At 40.4% G+C, this 15462-nt stretch overlaps 2 protein-coding genes across 7 annotated transcripts in view; one reads left to right on the top strand and one right to left on the bottom strand.

Annotated features, from left to right (window-relative positions):
* The window catches only part of LOC131669178 (uncharacterized), a 3872-nt gene extending 316 nt beyond the window's left edge, over positions 1–3556 (bottom strand). Inside the window, 8 exon segments of the mRNA XM_058943887.1 lie at positions 53–185; positions 263–405; positions 469–543; positions 655–942; positions 1002–1396; positions 1398–1577; positions 1638–2327; positions 3430–3556. Coding sequence (XP_058799870.1) covers positions 53–185; positions 263–405; positions 469–543; positions 655–942; positions 1002–1396; positions 1398–1577; positions 1638–2286 — 1863 coding nt within the window. The 5' untranslated portion in view covers positions 2287–2327; positions 3430–3556.
* On the top strand, positions 3457–15462 carry LOC131669075 (2-oxoglutarate dehydrogenase complex component E1). 6 transcript variants are annotated; one of them, XM_058943673.1, is made up of 16 exons: positions 3472–3595; positions 4998–5252; positions 5343–5549; positions 7859–7961; positions 8755–8817; positions 9732–9987; positions 10535–10769; positions 10849–11028; positions 11110–11290; positions 11368–11648; positions 11726–12233; positions 12306–12484; positions 12555–12989; positions 13061–13215; positions 13637–13762; positions 13916–15462. In XM_058943673.1, exons 2-16 carry the CDS (start codon positions 5004–5006, stop codon positions 14013–14015), a joined length of 3258 nt encoding a protein of 1085 aa, XP_058799656.1. In that variant the 5' UTR covers positions 3472–3595; positions 4998–5003; the 3' UTR covers positions 14016–15462. The 6 variants fall into 6 exon arrangements, with proteins under 6 accessions (XP_058799659.1, XP_058799658.1, XP_058799661.1 ...); XM_058943674.1 differs by lacking the exon at positions 3472–3595 and adding an exon at positions 4024–4187; XM_058943676.1 differs by lacking the exon at positions 8755–8817 and having other exon boundaries at positions 3457–3595.

The following is a 15462-nucleotide window of genomic DNA, read 5'->3' as shown; positions in this document are numbered from 1 at the left end:
ACGGTTCATTGCGGTTCCGCGCCGAAAATGCGCAACACGTGCGCGCACGTGCCTCGTTGTAGAGATTAATGACCGCGTTGATCTCGCGCTCCTTAGAGCTCATCGCCGTTTCCAGCTCGGACACCTCCTTCAGCAATGCCTTGTCTCTACGCTTCTCCAGCTGCTCTTTCAGCCGCTCGTGTTGCCTTCGAAAATAATGCGCGTTCGAGTGTGGGCACGACAAAGCGAGCCTCCACTTCAGTGATTTCAAAAATGCACATACGAAACCATCTTGTCGAACTGATCGTAGAGTTTGGTGAAAACCTCGGTGATCTCCTTGTTGTTGGAAGACCGCGCGCCGAAGATGCTGCCGCTCTCGACTGAGTGCTGATGATGGCAGTGCTGCTGCTGCTGCTGCTGCTGCTGCTGGTGCAAGAACATACCGAAAAGATACATTGCGAATTCCTAGCTCCGCGCCGCGCAACCAACTTTTCTCGCCCGATTGCAATCGTCCTGTTGCTGTCCATTCCGGGCGTGCGAATCCGAGCCCGAGGATTGAACGTCCTGCGCAATACGTTGTTCTCGTTTGCTCGTTGCGTAACGGTAATCGCTTAGGGGGAGGGGGGGCAAAGGAGGCCCGTTGGAACATAAATAACGAGCATCGTAAACGCTAACCTCGTCCACCTCGTAAAGTGGCTCGCACGTGACGTTCGGCTGCTTGAAAGATAGCTGACGGCCACCGAGCGAGCTGCTCGCGCGCACCAGTTGCTCACAAGAGAAGGAGCCGATCTGCTGGTGGCTACCGCTGCGTCGACGGCCGAGATCGCGGTAAGCCCTGGCGTATTGGCTATTGATGTGCTCGAAGAGGCTGGACACCGGACGCACGCCGCGGCTCACCTTGCGAACGAGTAGCGGGCTAATGCCCGGCACCGCCGGTCGCTTCACCTTGATGATGCTCAGCACCTGTGGACCCGAGCGACGATCCCGGTTTCTTCGAGCGGCCGATCGGCGAACGTGCGTACCTGCTGGATGTTGAGGCCGAGGTTGTGACTGGGACTGAGCGACGTGCCAACCACGAATGGGATGCTCTTGATTTTGAAGTGGTGGTAATAGGGCTTGTGGACGCGCTTCATCCGCGACGCCATTGTGGGCAACTCGTAGTTGCGAGGGCAGAACGGGTCGTACACTTCCGGATCGCAGTCCTTGGTTTGCTGCGCGTGCACCTGGTAGCGCTCGGCCTCGCCGCTCTCCTCGGCTTCTCGCCCCGGCGGATCCCTGCAAGTCGCCGAAGAGCCCTGCCAACATCCTGACAATCGAGCCCGGCTGGCAAAGCCTTTACCGCGAGTGCGCGCGCGGCTCGGCGTCGGCGCTGCTGCTCTTCTCGACTGCCGGTCGGACCTTTCGTTTCCGCGCTTCGACCACCGTTCGCGCGACGTCCTTGGACAGTCGACCGGAGAGCGCACCACTTCTCGCGGCCTTGCCATGGAATATCTCGACCAAGTCGGCTTTCGAGCCGAGCTGCTTCGACTCCCGCGCCCTCAGCGCGTTCGCGCGCTTGCGGGCCCGAGGCAGCTGCAAGGCTGACATACTGTCGAGACCTGCGCGCAGAGCAGCGGTGAGTGTCGATCGGTCGCGTCGGCCAGCTTCGCCTCGCTTACTCTTCTGTCGCTTGAGTTTCTTGCGCTCGAGCTTCTTGTCCGAAAAGTCGGTGTCCCTGGTGGCTATCGTGCTCTTCGAGTTGGAGTTCCTCAAACGGCCGTGCAGCTTCTTGCGCTTGGCCTTGGCCGAGTAGATCAGCGAGGCCCTCAGCTGCTCGTCGCTCATCCTCACCACCTGCGACTTCTTTCTCGACTTCATCTTTCTCGGCTTCTTCGACGTGGTCTTTACACTCGACAAGCTGTTCTTGGCGCGCACCGCAGCCACCTCTGCTGGCGGATCCGTCTCTTCCTGCTCCTGCTCGCGCTGCTGCTCTTCTTTGGGCGTTCGTGGCGTCAACACCACGTGCAGCCGTGAATCGTCCCTCGTCTTCTCCTTTACCTTGGCAGGCTCGTCGCATTCCTCGTCTTCTCCGTCATCGTCGTCGTCGTTATCGTCGTCGTCGTTATCGTCGTCGTCGCCATCGCCATCGCCATCGCCGTCGTCGTCGCCGTCGTCGTCGTCGTCGTTTACTTTTCGCGCAAAGTTCTCCGACGACATGTTCTTCGCGCTGTTGTATGACGACGTCGATCGCGACAAGCCATTCTCGCTCTTGTTACAGGTCTCCATTTGCGAGCGCGATCTCAACTCACGCCACTGCTTCATGGTCATGTTGTATCTTTTCTCGGCTGCTTCGGCACCTTCCTCGAGCACTGACGACAAGAACGGCAAAGATAAAGCGTCGCCGATAAAAAAGTCCCGCAAAATATCGAGTGATAGTGCACGCATATTACCGCGAGCAAAAACCTTTGAATTGCTGTTGGTCGCGAAAATTTCGTCGTACAACAAACGATCCTCTACAATCCTCTCCGCCGATTGATCGGACGCTGCGATAATAATGTTATTGTTGAACTTCCTTTAATGACATTCGCGCTTATGGCTTCCGCTACCTGACGAGGGCTTAGGCCAACTTGCGACGATGTTTGATTTCATCGCAACGAAATGTTCATTGGTGTTATCGATTTTACTCTGACTTCGGAATTTCAATTCATATCGCGAATCTTTGAAAAACTTTATGAACGCGCATTGACAATCGATATGAAATTTAAAAAGAAAAATCAATTATTGAACTTAACCGTAAAGATTTAAAATCTAAGGGATGTACATATGAGAAGTTACGCGCGGACAACGGTTTTGATTAATTGTTGTTTTGTTTTGACGACAGCGCATATATTGTTTGTCGTGCGTTTAAATAATTTACTAAGCAGAGTAACGTTCAAATATATACAAGTTGTAACTTATTTCTATCGTTACGATTTAGTCGATCATAGTACGTTCCTTGAAAAAGCTTCTTACCTGTGAGCAGTGCTGCGCGAAGATATTTAATTTCTATTGAGATCGCTTAAATTTCCATTCTAATAAATGGATTCAATGATATGTTTAGGTTAAGCCATAGTGCAATGAACAATTATTTTGTATACACGATATTTGATTTGAAAAATTGGAAATTATTAAACAAATTCAACGGTTTGCATATAATAATAATAATTACACATTGAATCATCGCAGAGCTTCCTTTTTGCATTTAAAAACTTTTAATTTGCTTTTAAATTTGCTTTTATTTATATTCTTGTTTGTAAATACAGGACATCATCAAATAAGACTTATCAAGGGCCTCAGTTGCGACTTGACGGTAAGTATGTTGAAAGCGCAATAATACCCTATATATACAACGCATATTCGGCTTGTATATATTTTTTTCAAATTTGTTTTTATCTGTTTTACCAACTGTCTTTGCATTTAAACTGTTCGAACCTCGACATGTGACACTTAGGTGTCGCTAGTTGTAATTCCCGCCGCTATCGCCGTCACCACTGCGCACTGTCACCCGGTCCGGTCTCCGTCGCCGCCGCGCGGAGTCGTCACCTGCGTGCTGCAAATGGTGGATGGCCTGTCGTCGTCGCTTCGGTAACATCAGCAGGTACGTTCTCATCCTATCTCTGTATCCTTGTTAATTTCACGCATGATCCTTGCTCTTTAGCCAAACTCTACGTATCCCAACAAATTGCCTTTCTCTCCCCGAGCGCGCGACAGTTACGTAAAGAAAATCAAAAAAGCGTCTGCCGAACTATGCACGTGCACGATCTTGAGTGAGTCTGGAAACAGTCTGATATCTACGTTAGGTTTGCATGCAGAACGACGTAGGCAATCGCGATTAACCTATTTTTGTTTTTTCACTTATTGCGCGCTCTCCTCTCTCTTTTCTTTCTAGCATCTATATAAAGCTCGCCGTTGTGTAATTCGCTCGCTGCTCGATATAGCATATTTCGGTCGTCGTAGCAGGCGTCTGCGCGCTACTTGTTCGCACTAAGAATGAAAAATATATCGGTCTTGCACACACCCTCGACCTACACCACCCTGCATGTAAACAAGCGTGGGCGCACATCCACCGAAGAAGAACCTTTTTCGTCACCAGTGCGGAGAGGCCGTGTTGTTTTATTTCAGTTTGCGAAAAGGCTCATTGCTCTTTTCTCTCTCTCTTCGTCACATGACATTGACATTTGAGCTCAAACGTAAGTGTGTCAAAGCAGCTGCTCTTTTTCGTGCGTCTGCACGCGAACCGCTTATGGCTGATTTAATTTATTGAACGGGTTTTTCCTTTTCTCGCGTCGCAACGACACGTCATATTTCCGTTCTGCTCGACCAAATCGGATTTCGTATCGCTGCGTTATAGAGATTGCAGATCAGTTGACTAAGCCATGCGCTGTACTTTCCTGCTCGATTGCTTATGCCTCTCAATTTCAACATATGCTTATTTTGACAATTAGCAGGTTACACAACTTTGTATAATATTACGCGAAAGCTCGAATAATTTCGTAACGGAGAATTTTTTCATTTAACATTTCGTCGTCTATGCTTGTTTACGCTCTCCCGCGTGTCGAGATGCATATGTCACCCCCAATTTTTTTCAAGACTATCTATATATCTATATTAATACTTAAACTACTACTTGCAAAGTACTGTATATTGGTATACTGTGGAAATATTCGAACTAAATGATGATTGATCGTTTTATTGGCGTCGGTGTATGCAAAACATTGGTATTTTTTTTAAAGGATATCATCAAAGTCATTAAAGCAAAGTCTGCAACACCTTGTTTGAATAGGGACATATATGATAACATAATGTCTGCTGAAGATAAAGCTCTATCATTAAAGAAAGACTTTATTACTTGAAACACATCTTGACACACCGTCAGCAAACATGTAACACTTCAATGACTAATTCCTCCCTGGCAAATCATTCCTAAACTACTTAATTTTCTAAGACTTATTCGAACATTTATGGAATTATTTTATGATATAAATTTTATGGTGTTGCAGTTTAAAATGTATAAGGCTCGAGTAGTGTTTAATTCTTTGACCCCATTGGCTCCAAAAGTCCTTGGGGCCAAACAATTTGCATCATGGTTGGTGCGAAACGATCCAATGGTCAAATTCAGTCAAGCTATGGTTTTGGGATCTCAACGCCGACACAACAATCGTGCTGCTACAGAACCTTTCCTCAATGGCAGTACCAGCTCCTATGTAGAAGAAATGTACAATGCATGGCTTCAAGATCCACACAGTGTTCATATTGTACGTAGTTTGTTGTGAAATACAAGTTTTGAGTGTATGAGTGTTTGTTTAGTTTTGTAATGCTAAATAAGAAATATTGTGTTCCATCAGTCGTGGGATTCCTTTTTCCGTAACAGTACAGCTGGAGCTGCACCAGGTCTTGCCTACCAACAACCACCATCTCTAGCTCCTAGTTACAATCAAGTTCCACTTAATTCTCTGTTGCCTCTGGGTGGTGGAGCTGCTATTGGTGCACCAGTGAATGAAAAAATTATTGATGATCATCTAGCTGTGCAAGCTATTATCCGTTCATACCAGGTACGTGAATAAACATTTCGGGCAGGAAAAAAAGATTGGCATACTAAGAACTATTTTTAATGACTCCAGCAGAAACTTAAGGAAAAACTAAAAATTAAATACTACAAAAGTTAATTATACAGTTGCTACCTGTTACTAAATCTGAAACCTCATTCATTTACCTTCAGACAACAATAATCACTTAGCAATTGTAATTTAACAATTCCCTGAATTTTAATTCAAGAAAAACAATGTTAACATATATATCAGCCACACTAAGCACCTCCCATTAATTTGACTTGCTATTAATTTTTCAGTACTTTTTTTTCCTCCTTGCAATTTTTTTATCTACACATTTTTTCAATGGTATACATCTTAGCAAAACTACTCATTAAGCATTTGATCTATTACACATATATCTATATAGAATTGAGGTGACAGATTTTTCAATTATATTTTGTGAGTTTATTCATTTGAGGGCACGTTCAAAACAAAATATATATGCTTTATTTAACATTGGCTTTACAAGCTCATTGACATAAACCTTCTGCCATAAAAGCAGCATGAGCTAATAAATAATGCCAAACATTCCTGTATTTTACTGTCTAAGGCATTTCTATAATCGGATGTTTTGCATGATATTATGATTTTAGACATGTATATGTATCACTCATTGCTCAAGGGTATTGTCATTGAAACTGAGTATTTCAAAGGAATGTCATTTTTAGGATATCAAGTAACCAGAGATATTAATGTTATACAGCCTTCTCATCTCAAGTGTGACATGCCTTTTTATATAAAAAATTTTTTTTTAAATATTAAATTCCATTATATTTCATGAACAAAACATTGGTGTTCATTATTCACTATCTAGAATGTTATTTCTAAGAGCATAATGGATAATGATAAAATCCATATGATTGTACAGTCATTGTTGAAATTTCATCATTGGTCAAACGTGGAAATTTTGGAAAAAAAATTTGTAACTTCTTGTGGGTAATTAATGATTGACATATAGGCACGAGGTCACTTAGTAGCCGATTTGGATCCATTGGGTATCATGCGAACTGACTTGATCCACACGCATTACGCCGCTCGCAAAGGGTCTCCAGAGCAAGTTCTACGACAGTATATGCTTGGTAAGGCTTCGATCGAGATCATTCTCTCTCCCATTACAATCATTTATCAAAATATTATCTTGAAAAAAGGCAGTGAAGGTGCTGAAGTTACTCTTGTTGTTCATCATCTCTCATTATCATTTTCATTGTCATCAACTCATAGATCGGCGCAATTATATATATGGTATTCACTTGACCCCTTTCTACGTGCTAAACCTTTTTGAAATTTCTTTCACACCTTCACTTGCATTTTAATTGAAACACGACTTCTCGAAAGAATATAATATGAATAAAATTATAATTTGTTGTATTCGATGTTTCATCGCTTTTACTCAAATCAATCATTAGTTTGTAAGATCAATACTTACAGCTGATACTGAAAATTATTCAGAAATTTTTTTAGCAAACTTATTTGTATTTTCCCGGTGTATTATTGAAGTGACAAAAATAATTGATCCCCCAACGCTTGATTTTAATTCAAAAATGCTATTTCGCTTCTCAATTTACGGGCTTTGAAGCCTATTGATCTTCCACTTCAATAATACAAAGATTTGTTTTATGATACCCTGAGAACCGAACATATAAAACGCATGAAGGTAAGAAGCACATCATGTTTTTTTTTTATAATGCTTTTGGCTCTTTGTTTATTCTCTCTGCTAATTCTGCATGATGATTTTGTTTTCCTATCGCATGAAATAGCTGAAAAAAATTTTTTCTAGAGTTTGTATTTGCTTTTTTTATCATTTCTCATTAGGTTATTGCAGTGCTTATTTATTATGATTATTACTTGGGAGGTGTTAGGTGGTTAATTATAATCGAGGTAAATGACATCAAGTGTAAGCGACGAGTGGCGATTACATGACAAAAACAACTATTACGAAAGATACATGAGAACTAATACGTTTATTCGGCAACTCTCAAGTGGACGATACATCTTTATACACGTTCCACTTACAGTCGTTAAAGAATCTCGCTTCCCTTTTTTTTTATTAATGCTTAGACTTTTGTTGGAAGATTTCGATGCGATGATCCGTCACATTTCTACTACTCGATTTACAACTCATTATTGATGTGCAGACAATGCGTAAGAGTCATCGTATTGCAATCTTCCATCGCAAAGAAAAAAAACTTAATTTTTTATTACGAGAGCTGTTAAGCAATATTTTTTTTGTGTGGTCGTGAAAAACGCGGCCAAAATTCCAATTTTGACAGATTCGTGGTCATCATATCGCAAAGTTGGACCCGCTGGGCATCAACGCCGCTGATCTCGATGACCGGCATCCGCAAGAGTTGCTCTATAATTATTACTCATTTGGTAAGCCCTCAACAAACAGAGGATCACTGTTTTATCTCTATTTCTCTTTTACTCTTGTAAAATGTCTCCTCAACGACAGGTGTGAACAAATGGTCAACGATAAAAATTTGTGTTTTTGGCTTGTTCACAAAGGAAGTAGATAATGTAAATATTTGGAAAGCTTCGTCATCGTTTTAACTATCTTTTGATGACTTTGCACTAATCTAAGAACATATACGATAAACGCCAACAATGTGTTTCTTAGAAAATTGATAAAAAGATAATCATTTCGATGGCGAAGTTTTTAATATTTTTTTATCAACAAATCCATGTACTTATACTTCATCATAATTCTTATTATTTATTTTTCTATCAGCACTTCTTATAATTTGCCATTTGTACATTCTTTTCTTTTGCAACTAAAACGCATTGGGGTCTTTAAAAGTCATGATAATGAAAGCTCAAACTGTTACACCGAACAATCAAGTTGCTTAAAAATACGAATAACTACAGTTAAATGAAAAGAAATCTGGAGAGAACATAAGTTATTTGTCGGTGTAAGAGTTTAACCAAGGCTATATATGACTTGTGCACCTCATTAATTTTTGACTTTACTTTTTTCTCTAATTAGATGCTATCAGCCTCTCAGAGATAAAAAGCACTAAATACGATGTATATGAAAAACAATAAGTTTCTTTTGAGACCCAATAATAATGAATTAAGATAATCGTAGATAGCGAAAGTCAAAACACACACGAACAAGTCGGAAGTTTGGTTTTTATTTAGCTCGAGTGCTTCTGGTCAATGTCCACAGGAAAGAATCCCCGTACGACTTATGCTCAAGACCTACGCAATCGGGTTGCTGCACTTACACAAAGTATGTAGATGATCTGAAAGAGCCGCATTGAGCTCTTCTCTATTTTTCACATTAGTAGAAAAAGAAAAAAAAAGTAATGTATTTCGGGAAATTCGTTATAAGCAATTGGACTTTGTCCTATTTTTTCTCTTATTTCAGCTCTTGGTGCTTGGGCAATCTTTTATTTACTTTGTAATTTTTCTCTCTCGATAAGAGGAAACTCGTAAAGTTTTCGTAAGATATTTACCATCTCTATTTCTCTCTCCTTTTTTTGTTAACCACGAGTTGTGCAAAAAATTATAAAGTGAGAGGGGAGCTTATCTCATTGCTTTCTTTTACGTAACAATATATATCTCTCGTTTTGAAAATGTTTAACCAAACTTTTGCGATTGTAATTTGAGCTAACGAACCTACGCTTGAGGTGTTTTTTATGTGCGACAACGAAACGTTTCTTATTAATGTATATCACACTTATTCAAAAAAACAGATTCTCCTATGTTTTATTTTTACTTTTGTTGTCAACAATGTCATTTCGCTTATTTTTTTCCTCAATGTTATATAATTTTCATTCCAATCGCGTCATTCCTTTTTCTTTTTCCATTCACGTAAATGGTTTGCTATTTTAGGACCTCCCCACCTACAAACATCTTCAAAAACTTTAACTGCATGCGTACGATATATTTCATCGGATGAGGGACATACTGGATAGCTATCTCAATAAATGATTTGCATACTTTACATTTTGCGAATACTAAACGAAATTCTTTGATCAAAATTAAAAATTCAAATGTCACTTTCATTTTCAATATTTTTTTTCATTTTACAATTTGGGAAAATGTCACTTTCAGTATCAGTTCGAAGTGATTGACAAAAAAATCGGGTGAAATAATGCGATCGCTTTAAAAATGCGTAATTTTTCACAATAACCCCAACAGAGGAATCGGACATGGACCGTGTGTTCAAGTTACCGTCGACGACCTTCATTGGTGGCAAAGAGAAATCGTTGCCACTGCGCGAGATACTCAAGAGGCTCGAGCAGACGTACTGTCAGCACATTGGCGTGGAATTTATGTTCATCAACTCACTGGAGCAATGCAATTGGATTCGTCAGAAAATGGAAACACCGGGCGTGATGGATGTAACCAACGACGAGAAACGCTTGATTCTCGCTCGTCTATCTCGTGCTACCATGTAATTATCTTCGACGTGCAGACAATTGTGCATGATATTATTATACACGCAAATTGTTATGCACAGTAACATAGCGTCAGAATTGATTCACGCCATATTACTGTGCACAATATTTATGTGTATAATAAAACCATGTACAATTGTCGGTACGTCTTAATTTTTATCTTTTTTTCCTTTGTGTTTATTTTTAGAAGGTCGTTGAGCAAATGTCTTGCAAAATTTTTCGACTATTGAGTAACGCATAGACATAGTACTCTGCGGCTTAGAGATAGGAACAATCTATTTTAGATATAATTAAAGCTTTATGGCAAAATATTTGAGCTTAACTATTTATCGGATTATATATATAACTAAACTTTAAGTCGAGTATAATGGCTATTCCCAGCTCGGCTTTAAAATTACAAATTTTTAAAATTGGATGACGTTTCGACGATTTGCAAGCTACGTTCTTTAAATACATAACATTTTTCGCGTTTTATTTCATTTTTCATTTATAATCAATTTTTAAATGGAATGCCATTTATAAAATTTCAATAATAACTTGCAGGTTCGAGGCTTTCCTGGCGCGGAAATGGTCATCCGAGAAGCGATTCGGTCTCGAAGGTTGTGAAATCTTGATCCCTGCGATGAAGCAAATTATCGACAAATCCACCGAACTCGGCGTCGAATCCATTGTCATGGGTATGCCGCATCGTGGCCGTCTTAATGTCTTGGCTAATGTCTGCCGTAAACCACTCAACCAGATATTCACTCAGTTCGCTGCTCTCGAAGCTGCCGATGACGTAAGTCACTTTAGTAGTGGTTTAATAGTGGCTTTCATTTCAGAACGATGCATCAAAAATTCACATCGTTGTTTTTCAGGGATCCGGTGACGTGAAGTACCATTTGGGTACGTACATTGAACGTCTGAACCGCGTGACGAACAAAAATATCCGATTAGCTGTTGTTGCTAATCCATCGCATCTGGAAGCCGTGGATCCTATAGTCCAAGGCAAGACCCGCGCAGAACAATTTTACCGTGGAGACGGAGAAGGCAAAAAAGTAAATTATCTTTAGAAGGAAAATTATCACTTTATTTTTGTCGATATTTGCGTTAATTATTATCACATATATATGCTCTAGGTCATGTCTATTCTTCTGCACGGTGACGCAGCTTTTTGTGGTCAAGGCGTCGTCTTCGAAACGATGCACTTGTCCGACCTGCCGGACTACACGACTCATGGTACCATCCACATTGTTGTCAACAATCAGATTGGATTTACGACAGATCCACGACACTCACGCTCGTCACCTTATTGTACAGGTAATTATCAATACGCATTCCACGAATACGCGGATATTTAAAGGATTATTTATAGTAATTACGATAATGTGTCGCAGATGTTGCACGTGTTGTCAACGCTCCCATTTTCCACGTGAACTCTGACGATCCTGAGGCTGTGATGCACGTTTGTAAAGTGGCAGCCGAATGGCGTGCGACGTTCCACAAGGATGTGGTTATTGATCTGGTATCTTACAGGAGAAACGGCCACAATGAAATCGATGAACCGATGTTTACTCAACCACTAATGTACCGTAAGATCAAAAAGACACCACCTGCGCTCGAACTCTACTCTAAGAAACTCATCGACGAGGGCACTGTTACAACTGATGAAGTCAAGGTTTGTTAGACACAATACATAGCATGCAATCTTGAATATCGTTAAAGAATGATAACTTGACGTTATTCGATTTATAGCAAGTGAATGAGAAATACGAAAAAATCTGCGAAGAGGCCTACAGCAACGCCAAGCAAGAGACGCACATCAAGTACAAGGACTGGTTAGATTCACCTTGGTCAGGTTTCTTTGAAGGTAAAGACCCACTGAAATCATCGCCGACTGGCATCAAAGAGGACACACTCGTGCACATCGGCAAGAGATTTTCGTCGCCACCACCTAACGCAGCCGAGTTCGTTATTCACAAGGGTATCGAACGTATTCTGAAATCGAGAATGGAAATGGTTGACGCGCGACAAATCGATTGGGCACTCGGTGAAGCAATGGCTTTCGGTTCGCTACTCAAGGAGGGTATTCACGTCAGATTGTCCGGTCAAGACGTTGAAAGAGGTACCTTCTCTCACAGACATCATGTCCTTCATCATCAGACCGTTGACAAGGCCACCTACAGACCTCTTAGCTATCTATATCCAGATCAAGCTCCATATACAGTGTGCAACAGTTCCTTATCTGAGTATGGTGTGCTTGGTAAGTCTGCACTTTTTTTTTAAATTTACACGAAGACTGTTTTTAATGTTTCGTATTTTTGCATATCTGTAGGATTTGAATTAGGATACTCGATGACGAATCCTAATGCTTTAGTGATTTGGGAGGCACAATTCGGTGATTTCAACAACACCGCTCAATGCATTATCGATCAATTTATCAGTAGCGGACAGGCTAAGTGGGTGAGACAATCTGGCCTTGTTATGCTCCAGCCTCATGGTCTTGAAGGAATGGTAAGATTGTCAAAATCAATAGGCAAATATTTTTAAAAGGATAATTTTATAAATAATAACGTTTTTTTAGGGTCCCGAGCACTCCAGTGCTCGTCTCGAAAGATTCCTACAGATGTCCGCTGATGATCCAGACTACTTCCCACCTGAGAGTGAAGAGTTCGCAGTGCGACAGCTACACGACATCAACTGGATTGTTGCTAACTGTAGTACCCCAGCCAATCTTTTCCACATCTTACGTCGCCAAATTGCACTGCCCTTCCGCAAACCTCTTATCATCATGACACCAAAGTCGTTACTTCGTCATCCTGAAGCTCGTTCCAGTTTCGACCTCATGACTGAGGGCACTGAATTCCTCAGAATTATCCCGGAGGAAGGTATTGCGGCTCAAAATCCGAATGAAGTCAAGAGAATTCTCTTCTGCTCGGGCAAAGTTTACTACGATCTTAAAAAATCGCGATCAGAGAGGAAAATGGATAACAACGTTGCCATTGTTAGGGTAGAACAGGTAAGAAATTTTCGATTGATTGAAATACAACCGTGCATTGTAAGACATTTATGGTTGCTTTGCTTTTACAGATATCTCCATTCCCTTACGACCTCATCAAAAAGGAAGTAGCCAAGTACCCTAACGCTGAACTGGTGTGGGCTCAAGAAGAGCATAAGAACCAGGGAGCATGGGCGTACGTGCAACCCAGATTCCAGACATGTCTTAATGGAACTAAGTCTGTCTCGTAAGTTCTTAGATATAACTTTTTCGAGTAAAGAAATGTGCATGTTCATTAATTATCGATCATTATTGGTTGTGTTGTGAAATTAGTAACCCAACAAAGTATGTATTTTGCATTATTTTATTTATATTACGTTAATAAGAAATTATCTGCTTGCACTCGTGTCGATAAAGTCAATCTTTAGTTTCATCTTTGATTTATCTTGTGTACCTTGTTGATTAAAACTTCCGACTGTATACTATTTCTGGGCCCTATTTTTTACTTAGAAAATCAGAAATTGAAGAATGAGTCTGATCTACTAAGAAAAAATATAGTTTCAATATGCTTGGGCATATCACATTAATGAAGCACAAACTTGTTATGTTTTTCTTCATTCATGTTAAATAATATTAGAGCACTAGCTAAAATTTGGGCCGTGTTACAGTATCGCGAGTGCAAGCGATAATAGCGGCGGCTGGTTGAGTAGCTGGTTCTCGTCATCAAAAACGGCCGAAATTCCGGCAGCACCAGACACAAAAGAACCATCGAAACCAAAGCCACGAGACATTAGGTAATCACACACACGATAATGACTCGATTTTTTTCAAAGAGGAGCACGACCATCGCTTTTTCAAGCAGTAGCGTTAAGATATTGCAACGTATTAAATTGATGCCAATAGACAGTCACTAAAAATAACACTGATACATATGCGTGTGTTTGCAGGTACGTCGGCCGACCTACTGCGGCGTCACCAGCAACTGGCAGCAAAATGCAGCATTTGAAAGAGCTTAAGCAGCTGTTGGATGACTCCTTTAATATTTAACTCTCGTAGATTTGTATAAATCAGAATTTATTTATTTTAATTCTTTATCCCAATGTTGATACGGCAATCGCACGCGCTACGTTTATTTAAAGATAATCATTTGCTCCTTCTCCTTTACTTGTTTAAATGATTAGCAGCTAGCCAGTGCGAGTGATGTTCAAATCAGCGCGAGATTTGGATCTTTATTCACTCTGTTGCACGAAAATTGAGAGCAAGAGTTTTATTTTTACTATTCGCAATGTACATTAGTCGAATCTAGTGTTATTGTCAGTGATATTTATGAAAATTACTGCTATACATACTAGAGGTGAATTTCGCGCTGGTTTAAATAAGAACTCTCTCCTCTCTTCCCCCTCCCTCCATCTAAAGGTTGATGTATTCTTTTTCTGTGTCCTTTTTGAAAAAAATGAAACAAGCAATTTCGTGACATGTAATAAAAATATACTAAAGTATTATTTTAAACTTAAATGCTGAGCTTGTAAGATGAAAGCGCTTGAGCGATTCCGTTGAACTAGGATTGATTCTCCGCATGACGTTGAACGCAATGTTGAAGAGATAGTTTTCTATAAAATAGAAAAACAAATCAAAGACCACCAATCGTTGGTTAATCGTTCATAGTATCTGCGTTTCTTTGCGTAAAAGATCGAGACGATTGGCTATTTAATCGTTGAGTGCTAGAGCGGCGCTGCTTGAAGTAAAGCGCGCCCTCAAACGGTGGCTCGTTTGTTTAATGTATAATGATAACGGTGACGATAGCGGAGATGGCGATGATATTTGCAATGTAACTTTTAATAAGTTATTTACTTAGAAGAAAAAGCAATTTACTGAAACTTATATTGGACACTGAATATAGTCTGCATAGACAGTATTTCACTCGCAAGTTCCTTATGTCCTTAAGGTATTTTTCGTTGTTGAGTTACACACATTCGTCGATCAAAAATTGCACTCAGCGAATATATATCGGTGAAAATAAAAAAAAATCCTTGACAAAAAATAATTAAAGTAAATGAAGAAAAAGTACCAATGGCGTTACAATGATGTCGTTTGTCATTTCTGGCAGGAACTAGATGTGATCTAACGAATAAAAGTCGCACTTATTTTAACAAGACAGAACTTTTCTCGGTGATACTTAAATAGAGATTTTATTGTCCATTATATTTATTTTGCTGACGAAATGATATGTTATGCATAGTTTTCCCTGTCGACAATAGTCGTTCGAAAGACGTGTGCAGTGCATACTTAACAAAAATTGATTGCGGTATCAAGTGATACAATGTAGCTGAAAAATGAATATTCGGTAGTGAAACGTTGAATTTAGTTTTAAAAAAAAAATTACGTTTTATTGATTTACGAGAGATTAACGGGAAAATAACACAAATTTACATTGCACTTCATTGTAGAATATTTCAGTATGGCAATCAAATTAAAATCTTACACCAAAAAACAA

This window comes from Phymastichus coffea, unplaced genomic scaffold (genome assembly GCF_024137745.1).
Source record: "Phymastichus coffea isolate CEN01 unplaced genomic scaffold, Cenicafe_Pcof_1.1 PCOF00087, whole genome shotgun sequence".
Lineage (NCBI taxonomy): Eukaryota > Metazoa > Arthropoda > Insecta > Hymenoptera > Eulophidae > Phymastichus > Phymastichus coffea.
The sequence above is the reverse complement of the archived record's forward strand: the minus strand, read 5'-3'. Positions and strand labels throughout refer to the sequence as shown.

Coding starts and splice junctions, on each gene's coding strand:
- LOC131669075 (XM_058943673.1), top strand. CDS start 5,004: ATGTATAAGGCTCGAGTAGTGTTTAATTCTTTGACCCCATTGGCTCCA. Junction 8,818..9,731: donor GGTTGCTGCACTTACACAAA/GTATGTAGATGA, acceptor TAACCCCAACAG/AGGAATCGGACATGGACCGT. Junction 11,029..11,109: donor GAGACGGAGAAGGCAAAAAA/GTAAATTATCTT, acceptor TATATGCTCTAG/GTCATGTCTATTCTTCTGCA.